Genomic DNA, 23,538 nt, shown 5'->3' on the forward strand with positions numbered 1-23,538 from the left:
TCAAAAGCTATCTCATCTGGAAAGCATACTACTACCTGTTTCAGCAAATGCTCCGCACTCGTTATCTTTCTTCTGAGTAAATCATTGACAATGAATGTCATTTTTTTAAAAAATGAATATCTAAATGCACGCCCTCTCTTGAGACGGCTTTTACTCCTGAGCTTCTGCTGCTCACGCTACCTGAGCTTAGAATCCAGGCAGCTGGATCGGTCTGGGCTGCAGTTATCCGATGGCTCCTGCAATGTTAATGGGCTTCTTTCCTGTGTGTGTGTGTCTGCTGCTGACACCAGGCTTCGCCGAGGCAGGCAAGCTGCTGGTGGTACCCATGGATGGGAGCCACTGGTTTACCATGCGTTCAGTGGTGGAGAAACTCTCCCAAAGGGGGCATGAGATTGTCCTAGTCATACCAGAGGTGAGTTGGCACCTGAGCAATTCATCCAATATTACGATAAAGACTTATCACACGGCTTACACTCTGGAGGATTTGAACGTCGAGTTCCGGAAATTCTCTGATTTTCAGTGGAAAGTTCGGCCACAGAATCTACTTCCTATGTTAATAAGTTCAGAGAACACAATTTTTGATTACTTTTTTTCACGCTGTAGGAGCTTGTTTGAGGACAAGAAATTAGTAAAATACTTAGAAGAGAGTTCTTTTGATGCAGTGTTTCTAGATCCTTTTGATATGTGTGGTTTGATTATAGCCAAGTATCTCTCACTTCCATCTGTGGTCTTCACCAGGGGAGTTTTCTGTCATTATTTTGAAGAAGGCACTCAGAGTCCCATGGCCCTTTCTTATGTTCCGAGAGCTTTTTTGGCATTCTCTGATGCCATGACTTTTGAGCAGAGAGTATGGAATCTTATCCGGCACTTAGAGGAACGTTTATTTTGCCACTATTTTTACAAAAATGTTGAAGAAATTGCCTCTGAGATTTTCCAGACGCCTGTCACAACATCTGAACTCTTCAGTCAAACATCAATTTGGTTGTTACGGAATGACTTTGTTTTGGACTATCCCAGACCAGTGATGCCCAACGTGGTCTTCATCGGTGGCATCAACTGTCAGAAGTTGAATCAAAAGCCATTGTCAGAGGTAAGTTACTTCTCCTTTAGCATGTTGAAGATTAATGTGGCTTTGGACATTTTAAAAAAGATGCCTTAGTAAACTGGTTTGTCATTTATATCTTTAGCATTTGTAATTTCTTTCCGGTTGAACAAAGTATTTTGTGCCAGTTCATTTAAGTGTGTGTTATCAAATTTTACAAAGCTCCTTCTTTGCTGCTGCTGCTAAGTCGCTTCAGTCGTGTCCGACTCTGTGGGACCCCATAGATGGAAGCCCACCAGGCTCCCCCATCCCTGGGATTCTCCAGGCAAGAACACTGGAGTGGGTTGCTATTTCCTTCTTTGCTAAGTATGTGTATATGATTGATGTGATTGTTTATAGTTTCTAAGCTGCATTTTAAAATACTGTTTTTGAAAAAATATCCAGTAAGAAATGAAACTTCCCTTTTGTTGACCCAATGTTACCCCCTATAGGAAAATGCTTTTAGCGGTTTTGTATGCATCTCTTCCAGTTTTTCTGAAATTATTTTATATAAGTGCATGTATCTCGAGTAACTTCTCACAGCCATTTATTAAAATACAATATACTACCAGACAGGACACATAATTCCTTACCTTCCTTTTTTCACTTGCCAATTGTGTACATCTTTTCAGTCAGTATATATGCAAATGTGTCATTCTTTTTAGTTTTAAAAATATTTATTTATTATTTTGCTGCATCGGGTCTTAGCTGAAAATGTGGTATTTTCATTGCATCATGCAGGATCTTGAATTACCGCTCAAGGGTTCTCTATCTGTGGCTCGCAGGCTAAGTAGTTGTGGCATGCTGGCTTAGTTCCTCTGTTGTGTGTGGGATCTTAGTTCCCAAACCAGGGGTGGAACATGCATCCCCTGCATTGAAAGGCGGATTCTTCACTGGACCACCAGGGAAGTCCCTGTCACACTCTTTTAAATCGTCGCAGAAAATTCTTTACTTTGAATGCATCGTAGTTTATTCAGCTAACCAATACTGGTAGATATTGCTGGTTTTCCCCACTTTTTCTTTTATAAGTAAGACTGTATTCAGTTCAGTTCAGTTGCTCAGTTGTGTCCGACTCTTTGCAACCCCATGAATCTCAGCACACCATTAAACATCCTTAATTTTTTACCTGCATATATTTCTGACTTCTTGCTCTTATCTCTGTAAGCTAGAATCTTTGTTTTCTTGCCTGGGCAGCTTGTGGGATCTTAGTTCCCTGACTAGGGCCCTTGGCAGTAAAAACTCAGTGTCCTAACAACTGGACAGCCAAGGACTTCCTTCTTTGATTATTTATAACTCTTTAAAAATGTAACAACCATTCTTAGTTCATGGGCCATACAAAATCAGGCCACTCAGATTTCTCAGTATCTTTTGAAGTGGGGAACAAGATTGCTGGGCTCCCCAGGGTGAAGTCAGAGGTGAGACAAGTGAGGAAGAAGGGGGTAGTCTAGCAGGATAATGTGAGTTTTAAATATGTTATAATGCTCTCTTCACCCCGAAAACAACACTGCATCACTTGTTGATAAGAAATATATTAGAGTAAGTAGATGCTACTGGTACAAGGCAAGGTTACTCAAGGGTAGTAATCCATTTAAATTTAAGACATTAGGGAGATAACCTGAGTCCTTCTGGTCAGCTATGGGCCCAAACTGCAGGACTCTGAGAGGCTGGGCTTTTCCCCTTTGCCCAGTTACTGTGGCAATCCCAGGCACCACCCGGCACCATCTGCACCCTCTATCTGAGGGAGGAGTACTGCACCGTCCTGAAACCTTGCCCAGTCCATTGTGGTTTACAGGTCACCCAGAGGGATGTAGAGATATGTAAAGCCATATGGATTTTGTATCTACCTATTGGTTACCGATAGAGAACTATAAAACATGTTGAGCCACATATGGCTTTATATTGCTTGATTACATATATCTATACTGGGTTGGCCAAAAGTTCATTTGGGTTTTTCTGTAAAGTCTTTTTCTAAAAAACTCAAAATGAACTTTTTGGCCAACTCAATATAGCTATAAAATAAATGGTTTTCTATATCTATTAAGGGATTACATGTATTTGAAAGGTTTCACATATCTGAAAGGCAATATATAGATATTTTAAAATTTATATATTGTAAATTTATTTACATTTATATAAATTATATATAATATGGTACATATAAAATTAAAAACATATATATTTGTAAGTACAAATATAAAGTAAGCATAATTATCAGAGAGAATTCTGACTTCAAAGAAGACCCTTTAACCAAGATTCTTGGATATAGCACAACTACAAAAGCAAATTTTCATGAAAAGACTTATGGACATCATGTATTTTTCCTGTGCACTTTAAAATGATTAAGATGGTGAATTTTTTAAAGTGGAAAAAAATGTCTTTTAACAGCGGATTGGTTTGAATCAGGATACAAACATGTTTCCCACATTGGATCATTTCTTCTAACTATCTGTAACTGCCTCCTCCCTTTTAGCAATTGCTTGTTGTAGTAACTGGATCAGTGTCCTGTAGAATGTTTCACGTTCTGGTTTGTCCGATGGCTGTCTTGTGGTCGTGATTAACTCGTTCCTGTAAACCGGAATTTAGCGTAGGTTTGATCGATCCAGGTTCCTCTTTGGACAAGCACACCCGTAGCATCCGTAGCACCGTGTGGTTGGCACTGCATCACCACAGATGGTAGTCTATATCTGACTGTTCTACGCTGAGTGATTTTGACTTTGGTCTGAATGCAGAGTCATGCTCTCCCGTGTCTGCTGTGGCTTTCCAAGGTCCTGAGGGAACTTGGACCCAGGTGACAAGTAGGCCTGAAGTTGGACAAGTTTTCACCTCCAATCTTTTGGCTCGAAATTGTGGACCCGAGACATCCTTGGTGCAGCTGACAAAGCTCTGTGTCTTCTAGTCCCTGCCCCCCGCCAGCCATATCCTTCTCCTCTTTTATGTTCCAACCCCACTGCCTGCTTCCAGTCTTTCACACCGTTCCACTTTGGGGCCCTCATACCTGCTGTTCCTCTCTCTGGAATCCTCTTTCTCCCATTCACAGCCAAGCTAAATTCTTATCCTTTTTTTGTTTGGTTTCAATGATGTTTTTTGGGGGAAACTTTCCATGATCCCCATGTAAGGTCATACGCTCTAGTTATAGGCTCTCATGGGGCCTGATATCACTCTTAAAAAATTGGTAATCCAACGGCAATTAATGAGTTCTCTGGCAATCTTGTGTAGCGTCTGTAACACCTCCCTGTCCTGTAAGCTCCAGGCAGGAACCACATTTGCCTTTCCTGTTGCTATATCTCTAGCATCTGGTCTGGTACTGGGAGCAAATTTGCTGGTTGAATGAAAACACAGTTGGAGTAGAAGGATGTGCGAAAATGTCCCAGAAAGTTATGTTAAGAGGAAGAAAGGCACTGTTTCATGTCAGCCTGAGGCTTTTGCCACTCCCATTACGAGTACATCGAGCCTTAAAGGACAGGATAAGTGAAAATGCTTGCCTATATCCTAGGTTTCAGTCAAACTGCTTTTCAAAAATGGAAATCTATGGACTTCCCTGGTGGTCCAGTGGTTAAGACTCTGAGTTTCCAATGCAAGGGCACAGGTGATCCCTGGTCCAGGCACTAAGATTCCACATGCTGTTCAGCATAGCAAAAAAAAAACAAAAAAAAAAAACGCTAAAAAAATTCACATGTAGAAACTCCAGTACTTTGGCCACCTCATGTGAAGAGTTGACTCATTGGAAAAGACTTTGATGCTGGGAGGGATTGGGGGCAGGAGGAGAAGGGGACGACTGAGGATGAGATGGCTGGATGGCATCACTGACTCGATGGACGTGAGTCTGAGTGAACTCCGGGAGTTGGTGATGGACAGGGAGGCTTGGCGTGCTGCGATTCATGGGGTCACAAAGAGTTGGACATGACTGAGCGACTGACCAAAATTGACTCTCCCAGGCCTCTCAGTGTTAGGAAAGGGGGCAGAGGAGACTAGTCACTGTCAAGGGTTACGTGACAAGTGAGAGCTCGCCAGTGGCTGAGAGAACTTTCAGGAACAAGAGGGTCTTCTATGTGGCCTCAAGTAGTTTTCTTTATGCTTTGTTGATCCCTAAGCTCTACCTTAGAGACCCTTGGCCTTCGTGATGTTTTGGTACATGAAACAGCCTGGCATTTAGAGTTGCTCCGGTGGGTTGAGTGGCACCAAGGAACTGGATCCTATGTCTGATCTGAAATAAAGGAATATCCTGAAGACTTAAGGCAAGTCCAGAAGCTGTGAACAGGAGTTGGGAGGCAGCACTCTGCTTCGGAAGGGCCAGGGGCTCTCAGCAGAAGGCTGAGTGGTTGTTGGATTCAGTGCGGATCTTCAGGAGCACAAGAACCTCAGCTGAGGTCAGCTGATAGATATGTAGGCGTGACTCAAGATGTCACTCATGATCCCTCTGGATACTTCTGTTCCCGAGTCCGAGCTCACCCTGCTCACTGCATGATAGGTCAATGAATCCGAGAAATAAGGTGTTGAGGCGAGGAAGAGGCTTTATTTGGAAAGCCAGCCGGCTGAGAAGATGGCAGACTAGCGCCTCAAAATAACCATCTTGTCAGGGTCTGGATGCTAGTTTCTCTTACAAATCAGAGATGGGGGAAAGGCAAGGAAGCAAAGCAAAAAGGACATTAATCTTGGAAACATCTCCTAGAATGGCAAGCATCAGGCAGGGGATGTGTTCATTTCCCGCTTCCTGCCATCCACAGGTGGACAGGGTTCTGAGCAAAGGCACTTTAGCTTGACAGTCAGGCAGAGGAGCAGCATTCTCTGAGGTAAGCTATGAAGTATGGTTATAATAACAAAAGCAATGAAAAGCTAATCCAAGAAACAGTTCCAACACGCAGTCGGGACTGACTTCTTCCCTGTGACACTTTCTCCTTTACTGTCTCCTGCCTCCCCCTTCCCTGCAGTGCCCTGTTTCTTCCTATCACTATTACGCCCATCTTCTCTACCTCCCTCCCACCCATGTTTTCCTATATCACTTTCTCATCATGAATCCTGCCACATAGCGGGCAACGAGAAAGGGCATCCCAGTGTCTGACTCAGACATGGTGCTTTCAGTAAAGAGAGGCAGTGAAGCTTTGCCCAGAGGTACAGAGAACAAGAGTTGGGAACATAGAGGATGTGGTTGGAGAGCCCAGGTTCCCCTGGCCCTCTCTCACTACCATCTCTGTAGCTATAAACCAGTGTTCTTCCCTGCCCTCTGGGTAATGAAGAGCTGCTGCTGACTATGTGTTGCACCTGTTCAGTAAGTTGGGGTTCCCAGGTGGTGCTAGCAGGAAAGAACCCGCCTGCCAATGCAGGAGACATAAGAGACATGGGTTCGATCCCTGGGTTGGGAAGATCCCGTGGAGGAGGAAATGGCAACCCACCCCAGTACTCTTGCCTGGGGAATCCCATGGAAAGAGGAGCCTGTGGGCTACAGTCCATAGGGTCGCAAAGAGTCAGATACAGTGGAATCGACTTAGCACACACATACATGGATAAAATAGCACCAGCACACAGAACTCTCTTCCAGATCAAATATGATAATGCGTGCAGAGTACCTAGTGTGCGGCAAAGACTTGAAATATGATAATGCGTGTAGAGTACCTAGTGTGCGGCAAAGACTTGGTGACAGCTGTAACCCCAAACTGGGTGATGCTAGGTATTTCCCAGGATAATGATTTCCAACCATCACAATTTTTGAAACATGATCAGATGCCAATGTTCTCCTCTTGTTGGGAACCGCCTATGAATTATTTAACCCTCATGGCTCTCTAATCTCACAGTGGACATGACATTCATTGGCTTTTTGGTACTACAGAATAACGTGCAGTTGGCCCTTTTTTTGTTATCATAAAGGATCCTTCATTGAACAGATATCTATTGAGAGTCTTCTATGTGCCTGGTTAAGAGCTGGGGATGTGGCACCAACAAATGAACATGACTGCCTGATGGAAGATGCCATCTAATGGGGAGCGGGTATTGATCAGTTACAAATGATGAAAAGCTCGTGAAGAGCAGAGGGTGCAAAGAGAACTGACACTGGGGGGTCTTGCCGGATGAGTGACCTTAAGAAGAGGTGGAGAGAGATTGTGCCAAGCCATGCAGCCCAAACCCAGATATCACGAGACATCTCACGCTGAAACCCAGGCACGTTCTTCCCCCTTCACCCATGTCTTTGAGGTCTCCTTACTCTAGCAAATGCAGGAAGTGGAAGTCCAATTTCCTGTCTCTTCCAAGTAGTCCTCTGTCATGGCTGCTGAGTGACCTGTGCCCCCTCCCCCTCCTCATTACTGCTGGCTCCTGGGGCCACCACCCACATTGATACCACACACACTCCCTCCACCCCCACCCCGGAAGTCACAGACAAGGTCCCTATGGTAAGATGTCCACCAGAGACATCAGGCTGAGCAAACCATAGTTTCCAGGACTGGCCTATCCATGGGTGATTCAGACTTGATCCTTTGGGACCTGTGCCAAGACCTGGGCCCAGAGCACTCTGACTTCAGGGGTCCCCACCCCACAGCCTAGCAAATGGATTAAATTGCCCCTGTATCCCACATCACATATTCTGTCAATGTCACTTGATGAGCTGAAACACAGTGGACCAATTGACCTGAGGTTATATTTGTATAGCTTTTTATTAATTTGATTTTGCTCTTTTTAGATTCTGGATTTAGTAAATGTCTTTTTCAGGCCTCAAACACTTGGCAGGACCTTTAAAATCTTGTAGATCCAACTCCTCTTTATCATAAGCTGCAGGTAATTCAATTGTCAACCTTTCTAATCATCTTCCTTCTATCATGACATCACCACCTCCACATACACAGAGACATTTTCACCTCCCCTCTAGTCAAAATGCCAGGTTTCCTCCATTTAATTTTAGGAACATCTCAGCTTCCACCCCAGGATCTGCCCCCTTCTCCCTGTGGATGCTGTATCGTGCTATGCTTAGACGCTCAGGTGTGTCCAATATTTGCCCCCTATGGACTGTAGCCCACTGTGGATACATGCCCTAAACTCAGTGGTTGGGTCTTCAGGAGACCCCGAGAAAAGGCTGACTTTCCACCTTGACACTCAGTGATGCCCCAGGACACAGAGAGTCCCACAGCATTACCCAGAGCAGGCCTGACCCTCCAGGGTGGCTCACCCGTCTCCCCTGCTGTGACTGGCAGACACTCTAGATTCTTCTTCCTGTTGTCTTGTTCATACACACGCATATGCATACACACACATCATTCTTATTAATAGAAACCATCTTCGACACACTTCCTTCTTAGTTTGCAAGGTTATCTCTCTGGTGACATTTTACAAAGTGGTGTTAGTTTCTTCCTTTCATCTCCTGTCTCCTTGTATGACCCTTTGGGCCTGCTGAGAATAAGAACATGCCCCATAGCCAAGCCTTCTGTCCAGCAACTCAGAGACCAGAGCAGAGCTCTGCTAGGAAGGGCCCAGAGTGGTCCTCCGAAGGGTGGGGACTAGGCTGAGGAGCCTGAGGTTTGCAGGGCATCTTTCTGCGTCCACCTCCACACACTTTCTTTAGTCTTCCTCCCTCTAGAAGCACTGTTCTTGCTTTAGAAAGGTTGACCCTTGAATTACCTTGAACCTGCGGGGGTCCTGCCTGCCCTGGAGGGTGGACTCTCACCTACTCTGTTCCCCTTGGGACCATCAGTGTCTCTGTGCCACCTTGATGGACACACACCAGGATTCTCTCCTTTCCTGACTCTGATCACTGTGAGTGGGAAACCCTGCTGGCACTCTTCTCCCTGGGATGTTGCAGTGAATTTGCAATTTGGCTGGGTTCCTGGGACCCGCATTGTGCTTGCAACAGCTCCTTCCATGCCGTTTCTCAGGCTTCTTCTCTTTTCCTGAGTCCCAACATGCTTCCTGAGCCCACGGGGCTACGTTAGAACAGGCCCTTGCGTGCCAGTTCAGCTGTGCGTGACTAGTCCTGGGCGAGTCTGTTTGAGTTCTGCTAGGAACCACCTCTCGCTTGGGAAGCCTGCCTCCCACACCCATCATCTCCTGGACTCCCTCTACTCGGCAGTAAATCAGGCAGCGCTAACATGAAACTCAAAAGCCAGGTCACAGCCTGGACTGATGGGCGGGAGGGCTGGAAGTCACTCCCTGGCTTTCTGACTCATACTCCAGAGCCCTCACCATGTGCTAGTGCCCACGGGGAGCAGCAGAACACCTAAAGAACAGCGACTCTTGGGCGAGGAAGCTGCTCAGTGACACTATAATCTGTAATCGCTTAAATCTGTAAACTGTCACTTACAAAAAAAAAAGAAAGAAAAAGTTTCACTCTTCTAATCCTCTAAACCTATAATCTGTCACTTGCAAAAAAAAATTAAAAGAGTGTCACTCTTCTATTTTTTTATTCGTTTGTTTCGGGGAATGCAGCTATTTTTCTTTAATATGCTATTTATCCTAACCCAGAATGGACTTATTCTTATCATCTTAAATCAGTTAATGAGGAGCTTTTGTTTACAGTGATTTTAATTTCTAAAACAGGTCATTTTGTTGTTGTTGTTCCGTCGCCAAGTCCTCTTCAACTCTTTCAGACCCCATGGACTGTGACAAGACAGGGTCCTCTGTCCTCCACTGACTCCTGGAGTTTGTTCAGATTTGTGTTTATTGAGTTGGTAATACTAACTAATAGATCACTTGGGTAGACATAACCCCCACGGGGTTTCCCAGGTGACACAGTGGTAAAGAATCTGCCTGCCAGTGCAGGAGATGTGTATTCGATTCCTGGGTTGGGAAGATCCCCTGGAGAAGGAAATGGCATCCCACTCCTGTATTCTTACCTGGGAAATTCCATGGATAGAGCAGCCTGGTGGACTACATACAGTCCATGAGGTCACAAAAGATTTGGATAGAGCTTAGCAACTAAATGACAACAACAACAATGTCCTTATAAAAAGGGTAAGTCATCAGAGGCTAGAAGGGAACCTGGAGCAGACCATTCCTGAAACCCTCCAGAAGAAATCCACCTGGCCCATGCCTTGATCTCAGGCATTCAGTCTCCAGAACCCTGGTAGTAAATTTCTGCAGTTTAGACCACCCACTGTGCAGTCTTGCTTCAGGGGCCCTCATTAGTGGGAAATTTCCTAAGCCAGTGGGAAATTGTTTTCCAAACCAAGAAAGTGTTCTGTGGTGTCTGGGGTCCAACGCTAGAGACACATTTTTGTTTCAAATGCTGGTTGGTTGAGTCACCATCAAATCCCTGTCACCTGCTGCTTTCCCCTTGTTTTGTATTCTACATTTTCTCCTCTTTCATATTTTTCCACTTTCTCTCCTGCCTCTTTCATTCCTCCTATCCTCTTTCCATTCGCAGTACACAACTTGGAACTTTCACTCCTTGCGATTTTATCTTAAAATTAGTTAATTATTAGGCTGCCTTGGGTCTTAGTTATAGCGCGCAGGATCTTTGTTGCACACACTCTCTGGTTGTGGCACGCAGGCCGAGTTTCTCTATGGCATGCCATCTGGACAAACCTAGACAGCATATTAAAAAGCAGAGACATCACTTTGCCAATAAAGATCCATCTAGCCAAAGCTGTGGTTTTCCTAGTAGTCATGTATAGATGTGAGAGTTGGGCCATAAAGAAGGCTGAGCACCAAAGAATTGAAGCTTTTGAATCATGGTGCTGGAGAAGACTCTTGAGAGTCCCTTGGACTGCAAGGAGATCAAACCAGTCAGTCCTAAAGGAAATCAGTCCTGAATATTCACTGGAAGGACTGATGCTGAAGCTGAAGCTCCAGTATTTTGGCCCCTTAATGGAAAGAGCCAACTCATTAGAAAAGACCCTGATGCAGGGAAAGATTGAAGGCAGAAGAAGGGGGCAGGAGAGGATGAGATGGTTGGATGGCATCACCGACTCAATGGACATGAATTTTAGCAAGCTCCAGGAGATAGTAGAGGACAGAGGAGCCTGATGTGCTACAGTCCGTGAAGTCGCAAAGTGTAGGACAAAACTTAGCGACTGAGCAGCAATAACAACAAAGTTATTTGGGATCCTAGTTCCCCGACCAGGGCTCAGGCCCGCATCCCTGCATTGCCAGGCAGACTCCCAACCCCTGGACCACTAGGGAAGTCCCCCTTGAGACAACTTGAGGATTTGCTTTTGCCCAGCAGAGGGCGTCTCGGTTCATCCACACAGAACCCGGCTGCCTGATCAGAGCCAGAGAAAGCCCCTCTGAGGGACGTGCCCTGGTGCTCACACTCTCGGATTAGCAGATTAACTCACTAATTCTGGATGGAACTCTCTGTGGCAGATGTGGTAATTCAGGTGCAGAGCAGTGTGTTGTGCTGCTGGAGTCGGGGGTGGGTGAGGAAGGGGAGGCTACAGACTTTAGAATTTCTGTTCTTAACCACAGTCAGAGTGGGCATTGTGGTCTTCGAGCACATATCTGTTGGGATTATTTTTTTAAATAATTTTATTTGTTTAATTTTGGCTGTGCTGCTGTCTTTGCTGTGGCGGGGCTTTTTATCTCTGGTTGTGGCAAGCGGGGGCTACTCTCCAGTGTTCCACCAGCTTCTCATCATGGAGGTTTCTCTTGTTGCAGAGTGTGTGCTCTGAAGGCTTCAGTAGTTGTGGGACGTGGGATCTTCCCGGGCTAGGGATCAAACCCCGGTCTCCTGCACAGGCAGGTGGACGCTTGACTCTGGAGCCACTGGGGAAGCCCCCTGTTGGGATTCCTTTTGTCTTCTGGTATAACAGAGAGCCCCAGGCACAGTGGTGAGACCAGGAGAAGTGGGGTGGGAGGAAGGTCAGACTCCTCTCTGCCAGGGTAGCTTTCTTCATCCTCTCTTGAATCCAGCTGTCGCTGTGGTAACCAGGTAACCAGGATTTGCTGTGTTGTTCAGATGCCTGAACTTGCATCTGTTCCCCTTGCATTTGGGAATGAGAAAAGTTGACAAGTGGGGAAGCCCTGAGAGTTTTTTGCCCATGGACATGGTCACGGATGTTGCAGAATCCCGGGTGGGGACTGCTCAGGATGGAGGGCTGAAGCCAGCCCCCGGGACCCTCTGAGATGTCCCCCAGTGGGACTGGGACAGACCCATTGTTGGGGATGCAGAGAGAAACAAAAATAAATCGAGAGGTTCAGGTGAATGCCGGTAAGGGGCGTGGTTGTTGCAAGTTAGCCATGTGCTTGAAAGTGGTTAAACATTAATTTAGATTCCTTCATGTAATAGGGCAGTTCAGGGCAAGGAGAGGTAGGCTGGGTCTGTGAAGGGCAGGGATTCATTGAGGGAAAAAAAAGAAATTCTCCCCGAGCTTGGCCATTTGGAGCCTGTAAATTATTCTTGTTGCTATCTGCCCATCCGCCTCCAGCATGGCTTGCCTTCTTCGCAGAGTTTCCGTGGCAGTTTTCTTCTTAGCACTTTGGGGCTTCGCCCTGGGGGACAGGCTGCTGGTGGTCCCTCAGGATGGAAGCCACTGGCTCAGCATGAAGGACATTGCTGAGCGTCTCAGCGAGAAAGGGCATGAGATCGTGGTGGTGGTGCCCGAAGTCAACCTGCTCCTCCAAGAGTCCAAGCACTACACAAGGAGAATCCACCCAGTGCCCTACGATCAGGAGGAGCTGGAAGCCCGTTACCGTTCCTTCGGGAAACACCACTTTTCTCCACGCTGGTTGGTGACTGCCCCTGTGGTGGAGTATAGGAACAACATGATTGTCATCAATATGTACTTTCTCAACTGCCAGAGTCTCCTGAGGCACTCGGACACCCTGCGCTTCCTCCGGGAGAGCACGTTCGACGCCCTGTTCACAGATCCGGCCTTACCTTGCGGGGTGATCCTGGCCGAGTACCTGAACCTGCCCTCTGTGTATCTCTTCAGGGGCTTCCCCTGTGCCCTGGAGAACACGTTCACCAGGACTCCAAGCCCCTTGTCCTATGTCCCCAGGTACTACACTCAGTTTTCAGACCAGATGACCTTCCTCCAAAGGGTGGCCAACTTCCTGGTGAGTTACCTGGAGAACATATTGCTCTACGCGCTGTATGCCAAGTACGAAGACCTGGCGGGGGAACTCCTTGGGAGACAGGTGCACTTGCCGGCCTTGTATCGGAAGGCCTCCATTTGGCTGTTAAGATACGACTTTGTGTTCGAGTATCCCAGACCAGTGATGCCCAACACGGTCTTCATCGGAGGGTCCAGCTGCAAGAAACAGGGCATCCTACCTCAGGTGAGTGGCTGGCTTTCTTTCGGGTGGCCCTGTGTCTTCCTGGGCAGATGTGGTTCTTTCCTGTTCTGTCTTCCCTTGAGCATGTGGCTCCGGGGAGGGCTGCCTGAGGAGGAGAGGAAAGGCTGAGGTTCTGAATGACGCTGTGGCCTGGAAGGAATGCAGAGGTGGTGCATGGCAACAGCGGGAGATAGCTTGAGTGAGGTTATCTGGGGGCTCTCAGAATCCTCGAATGAGCCTGAGAAATTTCCAGTCCAAATCCTCTGCTCGTCTATTGAGGAAACAGGTGAAGCTGGACCAAGAGGACACAGAGCTAAGAGGCTTGTTTGTTGCTATTGTTGTTTAGTTGGTAAGTCGTGTCTGACTCTTTGCTACCCCGTGGTCTGTAACCTGCCAGGCTCCTCTGTCCATGCTGGCCCAGGTCCAAATACCTTCTCCCTGTGGCTGAGTCCCTTTGCTGTCCACCTGAAACTGCCACAACATTATTAATCGGCTATACTGCAATTTAAAATAAAAAGTAAAAAAAAAAAAAGTACATTCTCCCATCTCTGTGCACTGCCTTTTTCCTGGACCCTAAACCAGGAGTCAACACAAGATAGCTAGTGGACCGAATCTGCCCAGAGCTAAGAATGGTTTTACATTTTTTTTTGAAGGGATGTTATAAACCACAACAAAGAGTGTGTGACAGCAATGTGTGGGGTGTGCTGAGCCTGCATATTTACTATCTGACTCTTTACAGAAAAGGTGTGCTGACCTAGGCAAGTATCCCTAGATGCCCTCTTGACATGTGTGGAAGAGGGCCCAGAGCTACTTTGGAAAATAAAAACTTGTGAGTTTCATGAGATTGTTCGGTACTTTGAAAGACTTGTTCACACTGGAACTCTCTTTTAAAATGATTTTTTTTTCCTTAGAAAGAAACCCTGAAATAAATCCCAAAGGCCCTCACCACCCTTCTTGAACATCTGCTGATTACTTTAACACGCTGGACAGTTGGCGGCAGCTATGGGAACAAGGCAGGGGCTGATGAGCTTAACTAGACTGGTTTCAGGAAGCACAGAGCAGGAACTAGAAATTCTGGGTTCTGAGAAATTTTAATTGACATTAATAAGCAAAAATGTACGAAGAAACATTTGGCATAAGAAGGGAAGAAAATAGCGTTTTTGTTACCTTGAGACCTATCATTTTATTTTTGAAAAAAAAAAAAAAAGTTGTATTTAGTCATATTGAAAAACCAGATTATAGTGGCTGCACTGTCTGAGCCCCATGAATCTTTACCTGGTGCTTGACTTACATTTATGTGTGAATTGCAATCCCATTTAACAATAGAGAACATTCTGTACTACAATACGTAATTATCAACTTACGTTTGTAAATTATTGGGGTTCAGTTCAGTTCAGGTCAGTTCAGTCACTTAGTCGTGTCCAACTCTTTGGGACCCCATGGATTGCAGCACTCCAGGTCTCCCTGTCCATCACCAACTCCCGGAGTTTACTCAACTCATGTCCATTGAGTGGGTAATGCCATCCAACCATCTCATCCTCTGTTATCCCCTTCTCCTGCCTTCAATCTTTCCCAGCCAGAGTATTGGATTTTCAGCTTCAGCATCAGTGAAGCTGACTCATTCACCTTCCATGAATGAATCTATTCATTCATCTTCCATGAATGAATCCATTCAGTCACCTTCCATGAATGATCCATTCATTCATTCACCTTCCAATGAATATTCAGGACTGATTTTCTTTAGGATGGACTGGTTGGATCTCCTTGTTGTCCAAGAGACTCTCAAGAGTCTTCTCCAACACCACAGTTCAAAAGCATCAATTCTTCCACACTCAGCTTTCTTTATAGTCCAACTCTCACATCCATACGTGACCACTGGAAAAACCATAGTTTTGACTAGACGGACCTTTGTTGGCAAAGCAGTGTCTCTGCTTTTTAACAAACTGTCTAGGTTGGTCATAACTTTTCTTCCAAGGAGCAAGTGTCTTTTCATTTCATGGCTGCAGTCACCATCTGCAATGATTTTGGAGCCAAAAAAAGTAAAGCCTGTCACTGTTTCCCCATCTTTTTGCCATGAAGTGATGGGACCAGATGCCATGATCTTAGTTTCCTGAATGTTGAGCTTTAAGCCAACTTTTTCACTCTCTTCTTTCACTTTCATCAAGAGGCTCTTTAGTTCTTCTTTGCTTTCTGCCATAAGGGTGGTGTCATCTGCATATCTGAGGTTATTGATATTTCTCCTGGCAATCTTGATTCCAGCTTGTGCTTCCTCCAGCCCAGCATTTCTCATGATGTACTCTGCATAGAAGTTAAATAAGCAGGGTGACAATATACAGCCTTGACGTATTCCTTTCCCTATTTGGAACCAGTCTGTTGTTCCATGTCCAGTTCTAACTATTGCTTCCTGACCTGCATACAGGTTTCTTAAGAGGCAGGTGAGATGGTCTGGTATTCCCATCTCCTACAGAATTTTCCACAGTTTGTTGTGGTCCACACAGTCAAAGATGTGAAGATGGGCTCAATAAAGGACAGAAATGGTATGGACCTAACAGAGGCAGAAGGTATTAAGAAGAGGTGGCAAGAATACACAGAAGAACTGTACAAAAAAGATCTTCATGACCAAGATAATGACAATGGTGTGGTCACTCACCTAGAGCCAGACATTCTGGAATGTGAAGTCCAGTGGGCCTTGGGAAGCATCACTACGAACAAAGCTAGTGGAAGTGATGGAATTCCAGTTGAGCTATTTCAAATCACGAAAGATGATGCTGTGAAAGTGCTGCACTCAATATGCCAACAAATTTGGAAAACTCAGCAGTGGCCAGAGGACTGGAAAAGGTCAGTTTTCATTCCAGTTCCAAAGAAAAGCAATGTCAAAAAATGCTCAAACTACCGCATAATTGCACTCATCTCACATGCTAGTAAAGTAATGCTCAAAATTCTCCAAGCCAGGCTTCAACATTATGTGAACTATGAATTCTGGCCTAGTACAGCCAGAAGTAATAAATAAATAAAAAAATATTAAAAACAAAAAAACCCCAAGCTCTCCTTAGCAGGCGAGTGATCAGGCAATACGAAAATACCACACAAATGGCCAATAAAAGTTTGAGGACACACTTGACTTCAGAAATAATGCAAGAATTCAAATGAATAAATAACTACATTACACTTGCTTATCAAATCAGCAAGCATGTTTTATAGGTAACTGTTGGCCTAGCTGAAAATAAATACTCCGTGTACTGCTTTCAAAAATGGGCCAAGTCTTTTGCAAACCAGAGCCGGATGATCATTCCTTGCATAAAGCTATAATTCATGATCTAGTAAAGGGCTCAGGGTAACTGGGGGTCCCCAGCCTCGCCACATAGAGAGCAGGGGGTTCCCCTCCCCACTTGCCCACGTTGGTGCGACTCTGACCACCACCCCTAGGGCCTCCTCTGCCCAAGGAGTGACTCAGCCACCTCCAAGGGCTTCCCTTTTGTTTCTGCCAAGATGCTTCAGAGAAGCCCGAGGTCATCTGGCAGGTGGTTCCCGTGGGGAAGCTCTCAGAGCCTGGGCCAGGGGGCAGCCCCACGTGTTGTGAAGCCATGTGTCCTGTCGCTGCCCAGGACAACTCCACCCTCATGCACCTTGACACCTGGCCCCAGAGCAGTTCTGCTGCTGGAACGTTTCCTCGGGTGCCTTCCCCTCTGCCCGCAGGGGCTCTGATCCCAAGCACCTTCTGGAACACTCTCTCTGTTGTTCCTTCAGGCTTCTTAGCTGAGACCAGTCTATCCCATGGCTAATGTGTCTTCCTTTTGGGAGGCTCAGGTCAAATGTCTCCATCTTAGGGAAGACTTTAGCCTACATTTCATTATTAGAAGGGCCATGGGAGAGACTTTCCTTGGTGGTCCAGTGGGTAAGACTCTGCACTCCCGGTGTGATGCAGGGGTCATGGGTTCAATCCCTGGCCAGGGAACTAGATCCCACATGCATGCTGAAACTAAGATCCCGTGCAACCAAAATAAATAAAAGCCGCTGACGTGTTTTCTTAGAACAAAGGAACCCAGAGAGCAATCCTAGTGTCTTCCACTTGCAATTCAGAGAGCTGGGAAAAGTGAAAGGTGCTCAGTCATGTCCGACTCTTTGCTACCTTATGGACTACACAGTCCATGGAATTCTCCAGGCCGGAATACTGGAGTGGGCAGCCTTTCCCTTCTCCAGGAAAGGACAGGAAAGGAGCTTGGAAAGGACAGGTTTCTATTCATATTTGGTTGTACAGATCATGGAGGCAAGTCCTAGCCAGACCTCAGGCTCTGGGCCCAGCATGTTTTCTCTGCCCACCTTGGGGGAAGGAAGGAAGGAGTGCTTGGCCCTGGCCCATCATTAGGGAGGGGAGGGTCCAGTCTGCCCTGCTCCACTGGCGCCAAGCATTCCTCCCTAGTCCCCATGACCTCAGTAGGGCAAGAGCTGTAAGACTGGGATTTGAACAGGCTGTGTGGTAGAGGCAAATGGCTTATCTCTGGGTGTTCATTTCTCCATCTGTGAAATGGGAACAGTCAGGTAGCCATAGGGTTAAGTGGGTGAGACTCAGTTCATGGGAGAATCTTGAAACCAGTCAGTGCAACTCAAATACGAGAGAGTGACTTTAGGCTGGGATAACAGGAAGGGGGCCAGAGACAGGAGGTCATCCAACTCGTAAAAAGGAAAATGGATGCTTCAAGAAGAGCTGAGGGAGCTGTCTGAGGCCACAGGCTGCAGCCGGAGGCAGAGGCGGGATGAAAACCCACTTCTTGGCTTCTCCCACCCTGAGGTCCAGCCCTCTTTTTTTCTAATTAGGCAAGAGTTGGAAAGGCTCAGCCTCATGGAGGAAAGAAAGGAACCAAAGGGCAAATCAGTGGATCTGGCCAGCTTTCTCCTGGTCTTGTGGCCATGAATTTTGGCTTCCCCAGTTGAAATGGGCCTGACCAGGCCTGCCTCACCCCCTCACAAGGTTATTTGAGGGCTGGTCAAATGGGCAGTACATTACAGCACTTTGTAGATCGCCAAAGGAAACTATGGCCCCCATCCTTGCCTTCCTAGGACCTTAACTCAACGCAGGCTGAAAATTTCACTCTAACCAGGGACTGAACCTGTGCCTCCCTGGCAGTGGAAGTGCCAAGTCTTCATCACTGGACTGCCAGGGAAGTCCCTCTTGCCACATTCTTTGGAGAGCATTTCCCTCCCAAGAAAACCAGATTCCAATTTCTCCTGGACTAGCTTTTCTGTTCCCAAATTTTCTCCTCTTGTGTTCTGGAGTCATTTAGATAGTGGTTCTCAAACAGGGGTGATTTTGTCCCCAGGGAGCAATGTCTGCAGGCATTCTGTAGGGTCATAATTGGGGGATAACATAGGCTTCCCTGATGGCTCAGTGGGTAAAGAATCCATCTACAGTGCCGGAGACACAGGAGATAGGGGTTCCATCCCTGGATTGGGAAGATGCCCTGGAGAAGGAAATGGCAACCCACTCCAGTATTCTTGCCTGAAGAATCCCAGGGACAGAGGAGCCTGCAGGCTACACTCCATGGGGTTGCAGAGTTGGTCATGACTGAGCGACTAAACCACCGCCATTGTCATCTGCTAGGAAAAGGCCAGGGATGCTGTTAAAAATCCCACAAAGCACAAGAAGTATACCCATCCACCCTCTCCCAGCAAAGAATCACCTGACCCCAGAACAGTATAAGTGCTGAAGCTGAGAGACACTGATCTGAACAAATTCCAAGTGAGCATCAGTGACTTCTTCCCACAGGACCCCCAGCTAGGTGGTGAGGGGGTGGCAAAGGTGCTCTGCTCACCCGCTGAACTCATCTTGTCTCCCGAGAGGGGTCTCTACAAGTAACACTCACTCAGGCTTGCAGGTTGAACTGAGGATTAACTTTTAGGCAAGTCAAGGGAACATAAACCCCAAAATGCCAAGTCATTCTTAACAGGCGATTTTAAAAATCTAAGACTTGAGCCAATGTCTACAGTGCTTTCAGCAGGTTGGTTCTCTTTCAAAATTCCGTGTTTACCTTCATGACTAGTTATCTTGGAAATTAACAGACAGGCAGTAATTTTGACATCACTGTTTATGTTAATAAGTAATTTCTAAGGAGTGGCTAAGTACTAGAATGAGTCAGGGTTAAAAAAGAAAGCATTCAGTGGGAATGTCTGAAATATAAGAAACTTGGTTGGCTAGTAATTTAGATAATTCTAGGAGAAAGATAAAGTGGGTTTAAAAAAGAAATGTTACTGAGTTATAATTTATAAGCCATACAGTCACTCAGTTGTGTCCAACTCTTTGCGACCCCATGGACTATACAGTACATGGAATTCTCCAGGCCAGAATACTGGAGTGGGTAGTCTTTCCCTTCTCCAGGGATTGAATCCAGGTCTCCCATATTATAGGTGGATTCTTTACCAGCTGAGCCACCAGGGAAGCCCTAAGCCATACAAGTCCTCATTAAAATTTACAACTCGATGGATTTGGAGTACATTCATACATTTGTGCAACCATCAGCCCAACTAATCTTAGAATATTTTCAATCACCCTCAGAATAAAGTCTTTTTTATTTTTTTGATGTGAGTCATTTTTAAAGTCTTTATACAACTTGTTATGATGTTGTTTTTATCTTATGTTTGGGTTTTTTGGCTGCAAGACATATGGGATCTTAGCTCCTCAAACAGGAATTGAACCAGCTCCCCTCTGGATCGGAAGGTGAAGTCTTAACCAGTGGACCTCCAAGAAGTCCTCAGAATACTCTTTAGCATCAACAGCTATTCCTCAGTCTCCCCTCTCCCTAGCCCCTGGCAACCCTCCTTTTCTGTCTCTATGGATTTGTTTATTCTGATCGTTTAATACAAATGGAATATGTAATATGAATATGTGGTTGATTTTTTTTTCACACAGCACATCTTCCAGGTCCATCCATTCTTATTGCAGAATAATATTTTGTTCTGGGGCTTCTCTGATGGGTCAGATGGTAAAGAATCTGTCTGCAGTGCAGGAGGCTTGGGTTCAATCCTGATGTAGTATACTCTATGTGTGTACTTGTCAGACTTCTGCCTTATTTTACTTTTTGGCTCTTATGAATAATGTTGCAGTGAACACTTGATCACAAGCTTTGTGTGGACATATGCTTTCACCTCTCTTGGGTATATACGTAGGAGAAGAATTGCTGGGCTGTATGGTAACTATATGTTTCACCTTGCTTGTTCGCTGTTCTGTCTCTGACTAGCGTTTGACTCTGCGACTACATGGACTGTAGACCCCCAGGCTCCTCTGTCCATGGGATTCTCCAGATAAGAATACTGGAGTGGGTTGCCATGCCCTTCTCCAGGGAATCTTTCCCCCCCAGGCATCAAATCCAGGTCTCTAGCACTGGCAGATGGATCCTTTACCACTGAGGCACCAGGGAAGCATATTTCATCTTTGCTGTGCTTAGTCACTCAGCCGCATCGACTCTTTGCAGCCCCATGGACTGTAGCCCTCCAGGCTCCTCTGTCCATGGGGATTCTCCAGGCAAGAATACTGGAGTGGGTTGCCATGCCCTTCTCCAGCGGATCTTCCCGACCCAGGCGTTGAACCCAGGTCTCCTGCATTGCAGGAGGATAATTTTACTGTCTGAGCCACCAAGGAAGCCCCAAAATACTGGAGTGGGTAGCCTATCCCTTCTGGCGAAATACACATATAGTAGAAACGACCATTTTAAAGGGTGCTGTTCAGCGGCACTTAGCACACCCTCAGTGTTGCACACCCTCAGTGTTGCACACCCTCACCACTATCTAGTTGCAGAATGTTGTCATCACCCCAAAGGGAAACCCTTTCCTCATTAAGCAGTCACTCCCCACACCCTCCTCCCCACAGCCTTTCAGTTCAGTCACTCAGTAGTGTCCGATTCTTTGCCATCTCATAGACTGCAGCACACCAAGCCTTCCTGTCCATCTCCAACTCCCAGAGTCTACCCAAACCCATGTCCTTTGAGTTGGTGATGCCATCAAACAATCTCATCCTCTGTCATTCCCTTCTCCTCCTGCCCTCAATCTTTCCCAGCATCAGGGTCTTTTCTAATGAGTCAGTTCTTCACATCAGGTGGCCAAAGTATTGGAGTTTCAGCTTCAATATCAGTCCTTCCAATGAATACTCAGGGCTGATCTTCTTTAAAATGGACTGGTTGGATCTCCTTGCAGTCCAAGGGACTCTCAAGAGTCTTCTCCAACACCACAGTTCAAAAGCATCAATTCTTCGGTGCTCAGCTTTCTTTATAGTCCAACTCTCACATCCATATATGACTACTGGAAAAACCATAGCCTTGACTAGACGGACCTTTGTTGACAAAGTGATGTCTGCTTTTTAATATGCTGTCTAGGTTGGTCATAACTTTCCTTTCAAGGAGTAAGCGTCTTTTAATTTCTGGCTGCAACCACCACCTGCAGTGATTTTGGAGCCCAGAAAAATAAAGTCAGCCACTGTTTCCACTGTTTTCCCAGCTATTTGCCATGAATTGATGGGACCAGATGCCATGATCTTAGTTTTCTGAATGTTGAGCTTTCAGCCAACTTTTTCTTAGTTCTTCTTCACTTTCTGCCATAAGGGTGGTGTCATCTGCATATCTGAGGTTATTGATATTTCTCCTGGCAATCTTGATTCCAGCTTGTGCTTCTTCCAGCCCAGCGTTTCTCATGATGTACTCTGCATATAAATTAAATAAGCAGGGTGACAATATACAGCCTTGACATACTCCTTTTCCTATTTGGAACCAGTTCCATGTCCAGTTCTAACTGTTGCTTCCTGACCTGCATACAGGTTTCTCAAGAGGCAGGTCAGGTGGTCTGGAATTCCCAATCTCTTTCTTTGGGACTGGAATGAAAACTGACCTTTTCCAGTCCTGTGGCCACTGCTGAGTTTTCCAAATTTGCTGACATATTGAGTGCAGCACTTTCGCAACAACATCTTTCAGGATTTGAAATAGCTCAACTGGAATTCAATCACCTCCACTAGCTTTGTTTGTAATGATGCTTCCTAAGGCCCACTTGACTTCACATTCCAGGATGTCTGGCTCTAGGTTGGTGATCACACCATTGTGATTATCTGGGTCATGAAGATCTTTTTTGTATAGTTCTTCTATATATTCTTGCCACCTCTTCTTAATATCTTCTGCTTCTTTTAGGTCTCCACCATTTCTGGTCTTTATTGAACCCATCTTTGCATGAAATGTTCCATTGGTATTTCTAATTTTCTTGAAGAGATCTCTAGTCCTTCCCATACTATTGTTTTCCTCTATTTCTTTGCACTGATCCCTGAGGAAGGCTTTCTTATCTCTTCTTGCTATTCTTTGAAACTCTGCATTCAGATGCTTATATCTTTCCTTTTCTCCTTTGCTTTTCACTTCTCTTCTTTTCACGGCTATTTGTAAGGCCTCCCCAGACAGCCATTTTGCTTTTTTGCATTTCTTCTTCTTGGGGATGGTCTTGATCCCTGTCTCCTGTACAATGTCATGAACCTCCATCCATAGTTCATCAGGCACTCTGTCTATCAGATCTAGTACCTTAAATCTATTTCTCACTTCCACTGTATAGTCATAAGGGATTTGCTTTAGGTCATACCTGAATGGTCTAGTGGTTTTCCCCACTTTCTTAAATTTAAGTCTGAATTTGACAATAAGGAGTTCATGATCTGAGCCACAGTCAGCTCCCGGTCTTGTTTTTTCTTACTATATAGAACTTCTCCATCTTTGGCTGCAAAGAATATAATCAATCTGATTTCAGTATTGACCATCTGGTGATGTCCATGTGTAGAGTCTTCTCTGGTGTTGTTGGAAGAGGGTGTTTTCTATGACCACACCTTTGGCAACCACTAATCTACTATCTGTCTCTATGGATTTGCCTATTCTTAATATTTCATAGAAATGGAATTATGGAATAGGTGGCCTTTTTGTATCTGACTTCTTTACGTAGCTTAATGTTCCAAGGTTCATCCACATGAAATCAGTACATCTTTTTATGACTGAATCACATTCCATTGTATGTGTGGACTACATTTTGCTTATCCATTCATCAGTTGATGGTTGCTTGGCTTTCCACGTTTCGCTATTGCAGACAGTGCTGCTATGAACATTTGTGTTCCAGTCTGAACATGCTATTTCAATTCTTTTGCGTATACACCCAGGAGTGTTGGATTAGACAGTAATTCTGTGTTTAACTTACTGAGAAACTGCCAAACTGTTTCCCGCAGTGGAAGCACTATTTTATTTACCTCTAGCAATGTA

General features: G+C 45.6%; 2 protein-coding genes across 2 annotated transcripts; both read left to right on the forward strand.

Annotated features, from left to right (window-relative positions):
- Positions 1-229: 229 nt before the first annotated feature.
- Positions 230-1,159, forward strand: LOC128045629 (UDP-glucuronosyltransferase 1A9-like). Its single transcript, XM_052638085.1, has one exon. It carries the CDS (start codon positions 230-232, stop codon positions 1,157-1,159), a length of 930 nt encoding a protein of 309 aa, XP_052494045.1.
- Positions 1,160-12,427: 11,268 nt separating this feature from the next.
- On the forward strand, positions 12,428-13,622 carry LOC128045630 (UDP-glucuronosyltransferase 1-6-like). The gene is made up of 2 exons (XM_052638086.1): positions 12,428-13,279; positions 13,500-13,622. Exons 1-2 carry the CDS (start codon positions 12,428-12,430, stop codon positions 13,620-13,622), a joined length of 975 nt encoding a protein of 324 aa, XP_052494046.1.
- The last annotated feature ends 9,916 nt before the right edge of the window (positions 13,623-23,538 follow it).

Source organism: Budorcas taxicolor, chromosome 3, assembly GCF_023091745.1.
Source record: "Budorcas taxicolor isolate Tak-1 chromosome 3, Takin1.1, whole genome shotgun sequence".
NCBI lineage: Eukaryota > Metazoa > Chordata > Mammalia > Artiodactyla > Bovidae > Budorcas > Budorcas taxicolor.

What these genes read in the sequence shown, in the direction of transcription:
- LOC128045629 (XM_052638085.1), top strand. Translation starts at nt 230, where the DNA reads ATGGCTCCTGCAATGTTAATGGGCTTCTTTCCTGTGTGTGTGTGTCTG.
- LOC128045630 (XM_052638086.1), top strand. Translation starts at nt 12,428, where the DNA reads ATGGCTTGCCTTCTTCGCAGAGTTTCCGTGGCAGTTTTCTTCTTAGCA. An exon ending in AACAGGGCATCCTACCTCAG is followed by an intron (nt 13,280 to 13,499) that starts GTGAGTGGCTGG and finishes GGGGGCTCTCAG; the next exon opens with AATCCTCGAATGAGCCTGAG.